At 46.3% G+C, this 17408-nt stretch overlaps 1 protein-coding gene across 2 annotated transcripts; it reads left to right on the top strand.

Annotated features, from left to right (window-relative positions):
• The first annotated feature begins 61 nt into the window (after positions 1-61).
• Slc52a2 (solute carrier family 52 member 2) lies at positions 62-2538 on the top strand. Of its 2 annotated transcripts, XM_051189222.1 has the most exons (5): positions 62-446; positions 557-791; positions 882-1758; positions 1851-1974; positions 2069-2538. In XM_051189222.1, the coding sequence occupies exons 2-5, from the start codon at positions 662-664 to the stop codon at positions 2279-2281; spliced, it is 1344 nt and encodes a 447-aa protein (XP_051045179.1). In that variant the 5' UTR covers positions 62-446; positions 557-661; the 3' UTR covers positions 2282-2538. The 2 variants fall into 2 exon arrangements, with proteins under 2 accessions (XP_051045179.1, XP_051045180.1); XM_051189223.1 differs by lacking the exon at positions 62-446 and having other exon boundaries at positions 461-791.
• Positions 2539-17408: the final 14870 nt, after the last annotated feature.

A 17408-nucleotide genomic window follows, 5' to 3' on the forward strand; every position in this document is an offset into this window, starting at 1 on the left:
CCGCTAAAACGGAAGGTGGGTGGGTGGGCTGGGAGGAAGGGGCGTGGCACTGACCTCAGGCCTTCCACTACACATAGCTTCCGGGGGTGGGACTTCCGCCGCGAGTGTAGCGGGTTTGCTGGCGTCTTCATCCAGTCCGAGAGCTGGGGCTTGGCTTCGTCCCGGACTAAGCGGTGTGCTCTTGGTGTTGGGTGGGCAGCTCCGACCCCACGCCCCAGAAACACAACCCTGGGCGGTGGAGCCACGCCCCTCGTCCACCTCGCCCGCTAACTTGGAGTTCTCTGTGGTCCTGATTGGTTTAGCAGACCCAAGACTTCCTTCTCTTCAAGCAGTAGGGACTGCTCTGCTCCTTCTCTGGTCCTCCTTCCCGGAGCCACTCTTTAGACCAGCTTATTGCTCTCACGCTTGCCAGTTTAGCTCTGTGGGATCTCGGTGCAGTCTCCTTGGTATGTGCAGTTCCTGGATCTATCTGCCACCTCCTTCCAGGTGCCTTGGTCTTGCAATATTTTTACCTCAGACCCCTGTTCTGTCCACTCGCCTTTTTGTCTCCCTCCAGCTGGAAGAGGTTTGGCTCCTAGAGTAGCTAGAGAAGCTTTGATCCTACGTGGGGAAGAGTGAACTGTTAACCTGCTCTTTGTCCTGGAGGGCCCCCTTTGACCTAATGGCAGCATCTCCGCTGGGCCGACTGGTGCTGACACATCTACTGGTGGCCCTCTTTGGCATGGGCTCCTGGGCTGCGGTCAACGGGATCTGGGTAGAACTGCCTGTAGTGGTGAAAGAGCTCCCAGAGCGTGAGTGAAGAAAAGTGGGTGGAGCTGGGCTGCAAGTGCTCTTTGTTCCTTAGCCTGGTGCGCTTACACAGCTTTCTCCCTCCCCTGCAGGTTGGAGCCTCCCTTCGTACCTCTCTGTGCTTGTGGCGCTGGGGAACCTGGGTCTGCTGCTGGTGACCCTGTGGAGGCGTTTGGCCCGCAGCAAGGACGAGCGGATCCCTATCCAAGTGGTGCAGGGGCTAAGTATAGTGGGCACAGCCCTGCTGGCCCCTCTGTGGGACCGTGTGGCTCAAGTGGCAGGGCAGTCCCACTCTGTGGCCTTCCTAACGCTGGCGTTTGTTTTGGCACTGGCCTGCTGTGCTTCTAATGTCACTTTCCTGCCCTTCCTGAGCCACCTGCCACCTCCCTTTTTACGCTCCTTTTTCCTGGGCCAGGGCCTAAGTGCCCTGTTGCCCTGTGTGCTAGCCCTGGTGCAGGGGGTGGGTCGCCTTGAGTGCCTGCCTGTGCCTGCCAATGGTACCACTGGGCCTCCTATCAAGGTATCTCACATCAACTTCCCTGAGCGCTTTTCTGCCAGAACTTTCTTCTGGATGTTGACTGCCCTTCTGGGCACTTCTGCTGCTGCCTTCCAAGGTCTCCTGTTACTACTGCCATCCCCACCATCTGTACCTATGGTGGGTCGGGTAAGAACACCAGGAACAGAGGAGGAAGAGGAAGAGGAAGAGGCCTCACCGTTGCAGGAGCCACCAAGCCAAGTGGCAGGCACTATTTCCAGCCCAGACCCTGAGGCTCACCAACTCTTCTCTTCCCGAAGTGCCTGTCTAATGGGGCTGCTGGCTATCACCAATGCTCTGACCAACGGTGTGCTGCCTGCTGTACAGAGCTTTTCCTGCCTGCCCTATGGGCGCCTGGCCTACCACTTGGCTGTCGTACTGGGTAGCTCCGCCAACCCGCTTGCCTGCTTTCTGGCCATGGCAGTGCTGTGCAGGTGCACATGGGTCCAAAGCCCCTATGGGGAGGAACTTGAGGTCAGCTAGGGCCTGGGACAGCCAGTCCTGAATCTCAGCCCATCCTTGGCAGGTCTCTGGCAGGGCTATATGGCCTGTCTATACTGGGCATGTTCTTTGGAGCCTACCTGATGACACTGGCAGTCTTAAGTCCCTGTCCTCCTCTGGTGGGCACCTCTGCAGGTGTGGTCCTTGTGGTAAGTATAATGGGGGATAGGACTTGTCTCAGAGCAGGGTAATTTCATGTTCAGCCTGCTGCTGCTATAAAACTCCCCTCTACCCCCCTTTCAGGTGCTTTCATGGGTCCTGTTTGCAGGCGTGTTCTCATACATCAAGGTGGCGATCAGTTCTATGCTGCACAGTGGAGGCCGGCCAGCATTGGTTGCAGCTGGTGTGGCTATCCAGGTGGGCTCTCTGCTGGGTGCCATTGCTATGTTCCCTCCCATCAGCATCTATCAAGTATTTCAAAGTGGAGAGGAATGTGTGAACCAGTGTAGCCCTTGAACCTGAGATGTGAGGGACTTACTTCACCTCACTTGTCTGCACCTGGAGATTGCCACAATGTCTGAGTCCTGTGGCCTAAGGTGGCCTCCCAACTCACAGATACACTCATGGATATTGCACACTCCATAAGAGACCTGGCTTTTGAGAAAAGACCAGGCTGAGGACCAAAGAGCAGGCTTGGAACCAGGGATAGGTTGTAGCTGTGGCCTTCACCCTGGGACCTTTGTGTGATTTGCACAATAAAACATCTTTATCCAGTGAGTTGTTAATCCCATGAGTGCAGTTCCCTGTGCTGGGAGTCACCTCTTCCCAGATCCTGGTACAGCTTCTGGGCAGACATTTACCCACTTGCCTGGCTGTGCTTGGTTGGTCCTTGGGTGACCCCAAAACACCATTGCTTTTTTGGACTACCCCAGGAGATAAGTTCAACTCCCAGGGCCCACATGGGGCTGAAGCAGTATAATGCCCTGGACAAGAAGCAGGGCACAGCTCCACAGCACTCTTGAGTGTGAGAGTCTGGCATGGTTGGGAAGTCATCTGGCAAGGGGACCTGATGGTGGTGGTGTGGCTACACAAGACCCTCCTGACAAGATCTTCACATCAAAGTTTGGTGCAAGGTCCAGGCCCAAAAGGAACTCAGTGAAACTGGTTTTTGTCTTTGTTTTTTTTTTTTTTTTTTTCTGTTTAGTTTATTGATTTTACTTGAATGGGTGTTTTGCCTGAGGAGGTCAGAAGAGAGTGTCTGATCCTGTGGAACTGGAGTTACAGACTGCTGTGAGTGGCCATGAGGATGCTGGGAATTGAACCCAGGTCCTCTGGAACAGCAGTAAGTGCTCTTAAACACTAAGCCTTCTCTCTAGCCCCAAGAGTTGGTTTTTAAGGTTCCAGCCCTCTCAGGACCTGTCAGCTTGGGGGCATTGCTCATCAGCTCTCTAGCTGTCATCTTCCAGTTTCCAGCTCCTGTAGTCAAAGCCACCAGGTCCTCTGTTCAGGTAGACATATAGCTGTCTTCAACCCAAACTGGAAGATAGCTTGTTATCTTCACACTGGGCATTTCATTTGCCCCATGGGTCTGTATGTAGTCTCCTTTCTGGGCTGCACTGTTCAAAGGCTCTCACACAAAGGGCTGGGGCCACAGGTAGAAATGGAAAGATCTTTGAACCTGGAGGATTTCAAGGCCATGTCAGGGCAAGGGCCTGACTATGCCTTCTTTTCATATTATGGCAGACAGAAGAGAAAGGCTTGTAGGGGAGGTGGAACATCAAGTGTGTCCCATGTGACTAGCATGACATGAAGCCTCATTCTCAAGGGGAGAAGGCCATTCCCACCCTTGCTACCCACATCCTTCCACATGACCTTTCTGAACTTAAGCCTTTTGATTTCACTTGGCCACCTGGCTTTGTTCTTCCTCCTCCTGGCCCCCATACCTTGTTAGGACCACCTGAGCAGAGGGACTTCCCTGATTTCCTGTGGCTTAGATGTTGGCTCAGTGAAGTAGGGGTGGCTTGTCAAGGAGGGCAGGTACTGAAGGGCCTGCAGGGTGAGGGTGGTGTGCAGGAGTAAAGCAACTGAGTCTAGTATTAATGGTGAACTCTGCAGGACTCTTGTACCAGTGACCCTCTTCCCCTTTGTACTCTGCCCTTGTTCCTGGTCAGCACCCATGCCTGAGGCCCGCCCTCCTCTGTCCACCTGAGGCTAGAGGTAGGGCTACCTCCCAGCTCCTTTTCTTGGTTTCTTCAAGTCCATGATCAAACAACAGCCCCTGCCTTAAAGTTCATATGTATATCTATGCAAAGTATGCTAGCCCCAAGGGCTATGAGATAGCATGGCCCATCAGTTATGTATAGTCTCCTAGAGAGAAAGGAGCGGGTGCCTCAGATCCTGGCCAGTCTGAGCAAGAAGTGGGCAGTTTGAGAAAGCCACTGCTCTTTGAAGTTCTAGTACCTTCCTGTCCTGCCTCAGAAAACAGGGCAAGGGTCAAAATAACACAGGGTGGAAAACAAGTCCAGGATGGAAGCAAGGTTGTCTGCTAAGTCCGTGAGTATCCATGGTGGACAGGATAGCCCAATATCCAGGTCTCTAAGACTTCTTGTTGGGCCGGGTGGTTGTGGTGCATACCTTTAGTCCCAGCACACAGGAGGCAGACACAGGCAGATCCCTGTGAGTTCGAGGCCAGTTTGATCTACAGAGCGAGTTCCAAGACATGCTCCAAAGATACAGAGAAACCCCGCCTGGGAAAAAAAAGAAAAAAAAAAGGCTTCTTGTCCCAGAAGTAGACCCTTGAGTACTGAGCCACACTACACTGTGTGCCACCATGAATGTCCCCTTAGCCTTTAGAAGTCAGAAAAGAGACATTTACTGGAAGTATCTTTTCCCAGGTGTGAGGCAGGGACAAGACTTTTCTTATTGGACTGAATGACTCACATAAATGACTTGACCTCCTGGGTTCTCAGCCCACTGGGTCTCCAATAGTTGTGGGTTCTGATATAACTGCAGGAGTGACAGGCTTTCATTCTCTCTTTTCTTTTTTTCTTTTTTTGGTTTTTTGAGACAGGGTTTCTGTGTGGCTTTGGAGCCTGTCCTGGAACTCGATTTGTAGACCAAGTTGGGATCAAACTCACAGAGATCCACCTGTCTCTGCCTCTGCCTCCTGAGTGCTGGGACTAAAGGCATCCACCACCACCACCCAACCCAGCCAGCCTTTCTTAACCTGCTTAGAGACTGAGTGTGATTTGGGGACACAGGACAATCCACTACACTTAAATTCAGAGGGACTTCCCCAATTTCTGTGTTGCTGGAAGATAAGAGGGTATGGAGTATCATCATCAAGAAATAGCCACTGTAGCCATCCTGCTGTATCCTACCTCCCAGAGGACTGAGGGACTGCCTTGCCTTTGCTGAAGTATTCACACAGCTTCTGGTGCTCCAAATCTAGTGCTCATTATATTTTCATCTCCCTTCATTTTCTTCCCCTCGTTCTTTTCCTCTCTCTCTCTCTCTCTCTCTCTCTCTCTCTCTCTCTCTCTCTCTCTCTCTCGGAGACAGACTGATCTCATACTCACAGAGATCTACTGCCTGTAGTGCTGGAATTAAAGGTGTATACCACTATTGCCCAGCTTCTCTTTATCCTTCCCTTCCCTCCCTCCTTTCCTCCCTCCCTCCCTTCTTCCTTTCTTTCTCTTGTCAAGATTTCAAGTAACCTAAGCTGGTTTCAAACTCACTATGTAGCCAAGGATACTCCTGCTTTGAGTGCTGGGACTACAGATGAGCACTACCTTGTCAGTTTATTCGGAGCATTGTGAATACTAGACAAGCAGTCTATGAACTGTGTTACATCCTTAGCCCCTTGTGTATATTTTTCCTCTGTAATTATTATCCTGTGTGATTTGAACTATAGGAGCAGGACCAGGGTGTAGCTCAATGGTAGAGTGTCTGTCTAGAATGGGCAAGACTCTGAGTTTGACCCGCAGCACTGCAAAATAAAAACAAAATGTAAGGATGATAATGATGATAATGATTGGTGGGGAATGCTTAATGGATCCAAAGTTTGCTTTGAAAGATTGAAAGAGTCTGGGTTGAATGGTGGTGGCAGGGGTTACACAATGTTCCAAATGTTTTTAAGCCACTGACTTACATTTTGAAAGTGATTAATTCTCAGCACTCAGGAGGCAGAGACAGGTGAATATCTGTCAGTTCAAGGCCAGCCTGGTCTACACAGTGAGCTCCAGGGTACCCAGGGCTACATAGAGAGACCACCCTATGTCAAAAATAAAACAAAAACAAAAAAGTGGTTAAAATAGTAAACTTTTGTTTTAAGACAGCCTAGTCTGGTCTTTTTGTCCATTCCTTTGTTGAAAAAGGAACGGTCTCATTCTATATACCAGACAGGCTTGGAACACACAGAGATCTGCCTGCCTCTGCTACTTGAATGCTGGGATCAAGGTGTTACTTGTGTGATGGCTATGGATATTTAAATTTTTTACTTATTTTATGTATATGGTGCCTGGTGCCTACAGAGGCATGAGTCATTTATCTGGCAGCTGTGATAGTCATGATAGAGAAGAAGGATGAGATAGAGAAATATAGAAAAGCAAAGTTTCTGTATATTGTTAAACTAATATGAACAGAAATTATTGTACTTTGCTAGGCATGGGGCACACTGCTTGAACCCCAACATTCGGGAGGCAGAGGAAGGTGAATTTCTGTGAGTTCAAGCTCAGCTTCATCTACATAGTGAACTCCAGGCTACCCAAGAATAGTCAGTGAGACCCTGACTAAATGTGCATATATGTGTGTGTATGAAGTTTAATCCAGAGAGAAAATTACTAAGTAAATAAAATGCAGGAGAAAATAACAAAAGAATTTAAATGGGCTTGGTATGTTGACCCATGCCTTTAATCACAGCACTTGGAAGGCAGAGGCAGTCAGATGTCTGATTCAAGGCCAGCCTGGTTTACAAAGCGAGCTCCATGACAGCCAGGGCTACATTGAGGGGCAAACAATTTTTAAATGGTATAGTTGATCCAGATGCGGTGGTACATTCCTATAATCGTATCATTGAGTAGGCTGAGGCAACAGGATTGCCATGAGTTGGAGGCTAACCTGAGCTATAGATGAGACCCTCTTTCAAGAAAACAAGTAATCAAAAGGCACAGTTAAAAAAATTCTATTCAGAACACAAGACAGTAACAGGAGAGTAGAGGAACAAAAAGATGTAAGAGACATATAACAACAGGCAGGTCTTTCCTTGTCAATGGCCGAAGTGTAAGTGGACCCTGCCCTAAGACATGCACTTTCCCCAAGGTATGTGCAATACCTCCAGGATAGACTGTGTCAGGCCATGGGACAAACCTCATTAAGTTTAGATGGGGATTGTATTCTTGGAAAGACCAACACAAAGAGCAAATCAGGCTAACCCATGCCTTGGGTGTGTCTTATTTTTATCCCACGTGTTTTTCAACTGTTGTGTTTAGGCTTATATTTTAAACTATTAATTAAACATAACTCTACTTAAAACAACAATACAACAAAACAGACACCCCTCTTCGGGGTTTAACCAGATAAGTGTAGTCTTTACCCCTCATCAAGGAAACAATAGATGGAGACAGTTACAGAAAACCACAACCTCAGGCAGTGGTGGCACATGCCTTTAATGTGCAGAAGGAGGCACATCTCTGTGAGTTTGAGGCCAGCCTGATCTACAGTGCCAGTTCCAGGACAGCCAAGGCTACACAGAGAAATCCCCTGTCTCGAAAAAAAAAATAAAAAAATAATTTAAAAAGATTTATTGTTTTATATGCATTGGAGGGGTCTTTTTTGCTTTTTTATGTATGTAGACTTGGCTGCAATTTGCTCTGTAGAACTGGCTCGCCTTGAACTCACAGAGATCCATCTGCCTCTGCCTTCCTAGTGCTGGGATTACAGGCGTGCACCACCACTGGCTGGCTGTGCACTGTTGGTTTTGCTTGCATGTATGTTCATGTGAAGTTTTCAGGTCCCCTGGAACTGGAGTTACAGACAGTTATGGGCTGAAATGTGGGTGCTGGGAATTGAGTCAGAGTCTGCCAAGTGCTTTTGTTTTTTTCACAGAGATCCACCTGTCTCTGCCTCCCAAATGATGGGATTAAGGTTAAAGGCAAGTGCCATCAGCCAGTGCTCTTAACCACTGAGCCCATCTCTCCAGCTCCCTTCCTTAGTTGACTTTTGACAATGTGACAATTTTTGACATTTTTTTTCAGTGGCAGTAGAAATAAGAGACTGAAAGAAGATACCAAATGCCCTACTCTGGGCTGTGAATGCACACCCACATACAACAAACATATAAACAGGCAGGCATAATACACAGTTTTTAGAAATGAAGAAAGAAAGTAGCATAGAACCAGCATGTTGATGCAGAGCACAGACTGGAGAGAAGGCCCGGTGTGTGGGGGAAGCTCTTGCAAATATTTTGTGAACTTGACACCAGTCAGAATCATTTGAGAAGGAATCTCAATTGAGAAAATGCCCTCACCTGACTAGACTTGGGACATTCTCCTGATGATTGGTGTGTGAGGGACCAGCCTACTTTGTGTGCTATTACTCCTGAGCAAGTGGTCCTGAATGGTGGTGAGAAAGTAGGCTGAGCAAGCCATGAGGAGGCAGCCAGTAAGCAGTGGTCCTTCATAGCCTCTGCTTCAGTTCCTGCCTTCAGATTCTCAACCTGACTTCTCTGGATGACAGGCTATAAACTGGATGATGAAATAAATCCTCTCCTTCCCAAGTTACTTTTATCACAGCAGTAGAAACCCAACTAACACATCATACATGAAGACCTGAGTTTGACTCCTCAGAACCCATGTAAAGCTGGCTCCTACCATTTCTATGATGAGGTAAGAGGTAGAGACAGGAATCTACATAACTGTCTGTAACCTCATTTCTGGAATATCCAATACTCTCTTCTGACCTCCATGGGCACCTGTCAACACATACATACATGGGTACAGTTCAGCACTCTTGCACAAAAGATAAAAACATAAATCTTAAAAAAAAAAAAAAAAAGAGTCCAGGTGTGGTAGCTCACACCTTTATTCCCAGCATTCAAGAGGCCAAAGCAGGTAGATCTCTGACTTTGAGGGCTGCCTGGTCTACCCTGGTCTACCTACTGATTGAGTCCTTTGGGTAGCTAGCCCTTGGAAGGCAGAGGCAGGGAGATCTCTGTGACTTCAAGGGCAGCCTGGTCTACATAACAAGTTCCTGGTCAACTAAGTCTATATAGAGAGACCCTGTCTCAAAAAAAAAAAAATCTAGGCAGTGGTATGCACACCTTTACTCCCAGCATTTGGGAGGCAGAAGCAAGGCATATCTCTGTGAGTTCAAGGCCAGCCTGGTCTACAGAGATAGGTCTAGGATAGCCAAGGCTACACAAAGAAACCCTGTCTCAAAACAAAACAAAAAACAAGAAAATTGGGCTGGAGAGATGGCTGCTCTTCCAGAGGACCTGGGTTTAATTCCCAGCACTCACATGGCAGCTCACAACTGTCTGTAACTCCAGTTCCAGAGGATCTGACACAGACATGTATGTCACACAGACATATATGCAAGCAAAACACCAATGAACATGAAATAATAAATAAACAAGAAAATTAAATTGTGTGTGTGTGTGTGTGTTCATGCTGGACAGATGACTCAGTGGGTGAAGGAACTCCTTACTAAAGACTTGAGTTCAATCTGTGGGACCCACAAGATAGGAGAGAATTGAGTTCCACAAGTTGGTCCTTGACTTCCACATCTTACCCATGACACACTCCCCCATACAAAATAAGTTAAGATGCAATTTAAGAAAGAAAGAAAGAAAGAAAGAGAAAGAAAGGAAGAAAGAAAGAAAAGGAAGGAAGGAAGAAAACTACTGGGTGGTGGTGGTATACAGCTTTAGTCCTAGCACTCTGGAGGCAGAGGCAGGTGGATCTCTGTGAATTTGATCCCAGCTTGGTCTACAAACTGAGTTCCAGAACAGACTCCAAAGCCTCACAGAGAAACCCTGTCTTTAACAATCAAGGAAAAATATTAAAGCTGGGCATAGTGGTACACAGGTTTTTGTTTGTTTTTTGTTTTAAGATTTTAAAAAATTTATTATGTATATGGTGTTATGCCTGCAGGTCAGAAGAGGGCACCAGATCTCCTTATAGATGGTTTACACCATGTAGTTGCTGGGAATTGAACTCAAGACCTCTGGAAGAGCAACCAGTATTCTTAACCTCCAAGCCATTACTCCAGCCCCAGTGGTACACACCTTTAATTCTTGCATGTAGGAGTCAGAGGTAGTGTTTGTCTATATCAGAATCTTTTCTTATTTTTATGAGGGGCTGGAGATGTGGCTCAGCAGTTAATCATAGGTTCATAGTTCTGTAAGGTGGAAAAATGCTTAAGCAACATCCTGGTGAGGGGAGGGAGTGGCTGTGATAAGAGGTGAAAAGCTAGATTATGATGTCACATGGAGAAGGAAAGAGATGGGCACTGATGTTGATGGTAATAGTTGATGTTCCTGAGACAATGACATTCAAAGTTTAATGGCCTGTGACCTGAAAGATTCCAATTGTATCAGGTTAATTAAGCAAGGAGCAAAAAGAATAATTATGCCAAAGGCCAATGAGTGGATCAGGAGAGGGAGTTATCAGTAGTGCAACGAGGTAAGACCATAGGCTTTTGGCAGAAGGGGAGAGGAAGAGGTAAGTGGCTGTAGGGGCTGGGTGAAGAATTGGGAAATAGTAAAATGCAAAGTGTATTTTTATTGTTGTTGTTGTTATGTCTGTTTTTTTCTTACCTTCTATGTTATTATGAGACAAGGTCTCAGGCTGGCCTCAAGCTTACTATATGACCCAGCTAGCCTTGAATTCCTGATCCTCCTGCTTAGCCTCTCAAATGCTGGAATTACAGGTATATACCACCATGTCTAGCTGAAAATACTTAAAAATGAAAGCATATTGTGATTTCAGGTCAAATAAGGAGCCCCTCAAGGATGATTGTAAAGGTAATGGGAACCTAAGCCAAGAAGTGCAATGTTGGGGTTAGCTGTTAAAGAGAGTGTTCTTCATTCAGGGCTCCATTCAGGGATATTCTTAGTGTCTGTGAAGGTGCAGGTCTTGGATAAATATCCTAAACTAGATTGGGTCTTATAGAATATAATTGGAATAAGAGAGAGCTTGTAAAATTATGTCACAGAACTTCAAAGGTGAGAGAATTTTGATTACCCATTAAGGTCTAGTGGTGTTTAAGGGATGTGTTTTACTTGGATCTCACTGGAAAAGGAAACAGGGATTTCTAAGAGCAACAGGTGTAAAGTTGTTGGAATTTCTGGGGATAGAGCAAGTCTAACTGAGGGACAGATGAACCCATGATGACAGGCACATAGTAGCTAGCTGACTGCAGTTGGAGACAGGAAGAGGACTAGATCAAGTTTGGTCCATTCAGCTCCAAGTATCTTTTCTCTTTAGATGCAGTCCCCCAGGATATTATAAGGGGCAATCCCAACAAGATGTCAGCCCAGGACTCTGTTTGTCCTGCTAGTCAGTGATTGCCTTCTGTCATGGTGAATCTAGCAAGAAATCCACCTGGAGCAAGGGCCTACTGTAAGGGACTTGGATGTAATATAGGATTGCAAAAGTGCAATTGGAAAAAGCATGGGCCAAGGTATTGAGGGTCAAGTCTGAGTTTAGTGAGAAATCGCTCAAGAACTAGATTCACTTTCTCAATCTTTCCAGAAGATAGAAGTTACTGGGTAACATGGAGATAACATTTAATTTAAAGAACTTTACATTCTTTGGCATCAGAAGTTAAAGCCAGACTGGGCATGGTGGCACATGCCTGTAATCCTACCACTTAGGAGGCAGAGGCAGGAGGATCACTGCTAATTCAAGGCTGTCCTGAGCTACACAGTGCAACCCTGTTTTTTTTTTAATTTTTTTAAAGAGAAAGAGAGAGAGACAGGCAGTGGTGGTGCAGATCTTTAATCCCAGCATTCGGGAGGCAGAGGCAGGCAGATCTCTGTGAGTTCAAGGCCAGCCTGGCCTACAGAGCAAGTTCCAGGACAGCCTCCAAAGCTACAGAGAAACCCTGTCTTGAAAACAAATCAAAACAAAACAGGTTTGATTCCTAGTATCCATATGGTGACTAATAACATGTTACTCCAGTTACTCCCCACCCCCTACACCCCGACCACATGATACACATACATGCATGCAGGCAAAACACTCATACAAAAATAAATAAATAAATACTTTTTTTTAAAGTGGCAAGATAGTTCAGTCACCAAACCTGAGAACCTAAATTCAATCCCCAAATTCTACATGATTATGGAGGGAACCAAGACAGGCAGTATGGTAAACTGGGTGGTGGCAGCACATGCCATTATTCCTGTCGCTCAGGAGGCAGAGGCAGGCAAATAGATCTCCATGAGTTTGGGGCCAGCCTTGTATACAGAGCTAGTTCTAGGACAGCCAAGGTTACACGAAAGAAACCCAGTTTTGAGAAAAACAAAACAAGAAACTAGACCACAAATTCTGAGGAATTGTTATACCTGTAAAGAGGAACTCAATTAGAATTTTGAGTACCTGGGGGCAGTGATGGGGCATACCTTTGATCCCAGCACTCAGGAGGCAGAGGCAGGGAACTCTCTAGAGTTCGAGGCCAGCCTGATCTATAGAGTGAGTTCCAGGACAGCCAGGGATACACAGAAAAACCCTGTCTTGAAATAAACCAAAACAAAGAGCTGGAGAGTTTCATCAGTGGTTAAGAATACTACCTGATCTCCCAGAGGTCCTGAGTTCAATTCCCAGCAACCACATGGTGGCTCACAGCCATGTATAATGAGATTTAACACCCTCTTCTGACATAAAGGTATACATGCTATAGAGCACTCAGACATTAAATAAATAAAATCTTTAAGAAAAGCAAACAAAGAGGCATATAGGGTGGTTTGTTGAGGCTTGCAGTCAGTACCAGTGGGGAGGACTGGGGACTAGAAAGGTGATAAGAGAAGGTGGGCATGGCAGAAAAACTCACTCTTGTATCACTAAGACAATTTTGGATCTGGGGAAGTGGCTCAGTGGTTAGGAATGTTTACTGCTCTTGAAAAAGGACTTGCCTATTATTCTCCTCACCCACACTGGACAGCCTCCAATCACCTGTAACTTCAGCTCCAGTGGGCGCCTGCACTCATGTCATACCCACATGCAGGCACACACATACAGGTAATTAAAAACAACAAAAATAAATCTTAAAGAATTCAACTTTGGGCTTGGTAGTAGTGGCTCGTGCCTTTAATCCCAGTGCTAGAGAGGCAGGTTAGGAGGATCTCTGAGTTCGAGGCCAGCCTGGTCTACATACAGAGTGAGTTCCAGGACAGTTAGGGCCACACAGAGAAGCCCTGTCGGAAAATCAAAACAAACAAGATGAGAATGTAGTTTTGGTTCTTGCAACATCTAAGGAAAAGGGAAATATAGAAGAACTCACAAGCTTTATCAGTGTTTTAAAGTAGAAGGACCTCCGTCTTCACTGGGCTCCTTTTGGTCCAGGAAAAGTCAGGGCCATTTGTGCTTTTTCAGATTCAACCTGCATGTGTTTTGCAGAAATAAGCTGGTCTTCTCTTACAAGAAAAAAAGGACATTATTGATTCTAAGGGATTCCCACTTTGGTAGCTGGATTTGGCCCCAGAAGAGGCTCAGTGGCTTTGGGCACTCCTAGCAGAAATGTTAGCTGACCACAAAAACAGGAAAGGCTGGGATGGCCACAAGATGGCACTCTAGAACAGACAATGTGGCAGTATAGGGACTCCGTTATTGCTTTGCTTCTCCAATTTGTCTTTTCTTACTTTCAGGGTCTCTGCTTAGTTGTTAAGGACCTTGAAGTCATTGGACAGTGGTGGCACACATCTTTACTTCCAGCAACTCAGGAGGCAGGGTGGTCTACAGAGTGAGTTCCAGGAAGGTCAGGGCTACATATACTGAGAAACCCTGTCTTGAAAGCTGTGCTGATAAAGTTTGGAAGGGATTCTAGAGTTCCTGATCTAGTTGTTTGTTTGAGACAGGGTCTCACTATGTAACTCTGGCTGGTTTGGAACTCACAGAGATCCACCTGCTCTGCCTCTTGAGTGATGGTATTTAAAGACATACATCAGTACACCTGGCCTGGCCTGGACTACCTTTGTTTGTTTGGTTTGAGTTGATTTTTTAAAAAAGACTTATTAATTTTAATGTGTGTAAATGGTTTGCCTTCATGTGCATATTGTATGTGTACTGTGTGTGTTGTTCTTTTGTTTTAGTTTTCGCCTATGAAACACAAACACACGACTCAGCACCCACGTGGAGTTTATTGGTAGGAAGGAGAGCTGGTGGCCAACCAAAAGCAGGAGAGAGAAAGAGAGAGAGAGAGAGAGAGAGAGAGAGAAAACTTGTTTTAAAAAGGGAAACTTGCGCATGCCAGGTAAGGTGTGAGGTAGCAATGACATGGCCATGAGCCATTGTCAGTGGCGGGGTCAGCAGACTGCTGGTTTCCAACAGTGTGTGTCTGGTTCATACAGAAGACAGAAGGAGAGTGAGGGACCTCTTGGAACTGGAGTCATTGAGGCTGTCCTGGGGAAACAGAGGGAGTTGTATTGCTCTGACTCAAGTGAGGTGTGTGTTGTGGTTTCTTGGAATAATGGGGGTTCTTTCTTTAAAAATTGGAAGGGTTTTTTTTGTGTGTGTGTCCGTCCTTAGCTGTCCTGGAACTAGCTCTGTAGACTAGGCTGGCCTTGAACTCAGAGAGTGCTGGGATTAAAGAAGTGCACCACCAATGCCCAGCCACAACATTTTTATTATATTTACTTATTTATTTTGCATGTGTGGGGGGGTGCAAGTGTATGTGTACACACATGCCATGGTGTACATATGTGAGTAAGAGATTTAAAGGAGTCTCCTTCTACTATGTGGGTCCCAGGAACTGAACTCAGGTCATCAGGCTTGGTGGCAAGTGTCATTACCCATTGAACTATCTTGCCAGCTCCCTGGGGAAGATTTTCTTTGGTTCAACTAGAAAACAATACCCTAGTTCACTGAGGGGAGAATATTACAAGGTCACTGGATTTCTCACAGTCAGTCCAGAGAATGTATTGTTTATCTAGAACAGTCTAGCATTAGGTGGGCATTTGGGTACTAATGGGTATAAAGGTTGAGGAGGATACACTCCTCCTTCATAATGATAAAACTTATAAATAAAGCCAGACACTGAGGCTGCGGAACCTGAGTAAAGATGTGACATTCTGAACATCCTGAAAGATAAGATTTCTCTCTGGCCAGAGGCTTTCTGAAAAAGAACAGGTCAGACCATTGTGTCTTCCCTTAAGAGTTAATCCAAAGTGACCTGTCAGTCACCTGGGTAGCAAATGCTCTTGAAGAAAGTTCTGGAGACTTTAAGTAGTGCAGAAACCTATCTACTGAGCTAGTGAGAGATCATTGACTGAGGTCTGACAAATGGGGAACTTGCATAAGACTGAACTAGACTCCCTTAATATAGGTGACAATGGTTTGGGACAATATATGAGGCCACTGGCAGTGGGTCCAAGATCTAACACTAATGCACAAACTGACCTAGTGGAGCCCATTCTATATCGAGAGATACCTTGCTCAGCCTCGACATAGAGGTGTGGGGGGGGGTGGCAGGTGAGGGAACAGGGGATAGGAGGGAGGGGAACTGGATTTGGAATGTAAAAAAATATAAAATATTTTTTTAAACCTATCTCAATACATCTGTGGGCACAATGGTCTCTCTGGCTGTTGTCCATTGTTGCCCTGTGAGTGTGATTTTTCACAGTGGTGCCTTTGGCCATTGTTAACACCCCATCCCCATCCCCCACCCCCTGATGGGATTTCTCTTTGTAAAGCCTGGCTGCCCTGGAACTATCTCTGTTGACCAGGCCTTGAACTCACACAGATCTGCCTGCCTCTGCCCCCTGAGTGCTGGGATTAAAGTTGTGCACTGCCATGGCCTGGCCCATTGTTCACTCTTACCCCTTGAAGGTGCCACATTTTACCCCATACAAAACTTTATCCATCCTCTACTGTCCTCTGTGTGTGTCATCTGAATTCCTTCTACAGAGGTCACAAGGAGTGGGTGAGGAATGGAAGACCAGAGGAAGATTCCAGCAGCATCTTTTGGTATTTCTGCCTGGTTGCCATTTGAGGTGTGGACCCCTCTCTTGGGTTGAGACTATGAGAGTCCCGGCTTCACAGGTTTACATCTTTTCTCAGTGTTCACCATGTCTGCACTTCAATGCAGACACTCTCATTTTCTTATTTGGGGATTTATATGTGCTTCAGATTATTTTATTCATCTCTGCTTGTATTCGCTTCCTGTTGATTTCACACTAACCAAGCTAAGCTGTCTTTTTGAAAAGAATGGCAGATATTTTTGTTTAATATTTTGTATCACCAGGCAGCAGTGGCACATGCCTTTAATCAGAGCACTTGGAAGACAGAGGCAGGAGGATATGTGAGTTTGAGGCCAGGCTGGTGTTCAGAGTGAGTTCCAGGATAGCCAGGGATACACAGTGAAACCCTGTCTCAAAATGGCTATCTGCGGTGCCAATATGCACATCAAAGCAAACGCGGCCTCACTCAGCACCTGTGGCTCTTCTCATCCCTTCCCCTCCCCTAAATTTCTCCAGCCCCAGGGCTCTCCTTCCCTCAGCTTCTCACACCTATATAACCCTGCCATTCCAGCTAGTGTGTTCTTTTTTGTTGTCTTTTGTTTTGTGTTTTTGTTTTTTCAAAACAGGGTTTCTCTGTGTAGCTCTGGCTATCCTGGGACTCACTGTGTAGACCAGGCTGGCCTCAAACTCAGAGATCCACCTGTGTTCTGCCTGAGTGCTGGGATTAAATGTGTGCATTCTTTGTCCCTCTCTCTTCCTCTCTCAATCTCCCTGTCTCTCTGCAAGCCATGCTCAGTGTACCATTTTCTCTCCCTGCTCTGCATGCTTCCAGATGCCTCCAGCTGTGCTCTCCCTCACAGCTACTGAAAGGGTTAAAAATCAAATTAGATGAGACTTGGCAACATTTACAGAGTAGAGTAACTCTCCTTGACCTCTGAGTTACCCAGTTCCAAGCCAAAAAAAAAAAAAAGCTAAATGTCAACTAATCAGAAATGGACCTCATCTACTGATACAATTTTGTATAATTTTGTGGCTTTTTCCTTTAAATGAGCTTGGCTAAATGCTCTAAGGTGCCTCTTGGTGGCTGCTACCTCAGCTTGCCAGTAGAGGTTCCTGCCTGGCTTGTATACAAATAAAAACCTTGCTTTGTGCAATTCGGGAGAGTCTTTCATCTGGTGGGATTCGGGGGTCAAAACCTTCCCCTCAACCATAGCTTGGTGCAGCCAGGTTCTCCTTTATACACTATGGTGACAGCTTCTATTGGCCTGTCCTCTGACCACCTGCTGTGTGAAGTAAGGGACCAATAGAATGAGAACTGGCTGGGGCCTTCAGGTTAGCCTGACCCTTGGGTGTGGCCTCCATTACAAGTTCACTGACAAGCTGCCTACAGGGAAGCTCCTACTGCTGCTGGCTGCCATAGCAGCAGGCTATAGGATCAGTTTTGAACTGCAAGTGTGAAGTGTGGGA

This window comes from Phodopus roborovskii, unplaced genomic scaffold (genome assembly GCF_943737965.1).
Source record: "Phodopus roborovskii unplaced genomic scaffold, PHOROB, whole genome shotgun sequence".
Classification (NCBI taxonomy): Eukaryota; Metazoa; Chordata; class Mammalia; order Rodentia; family Cricetidae; genus Phodopus; species Phodopus roborovskii.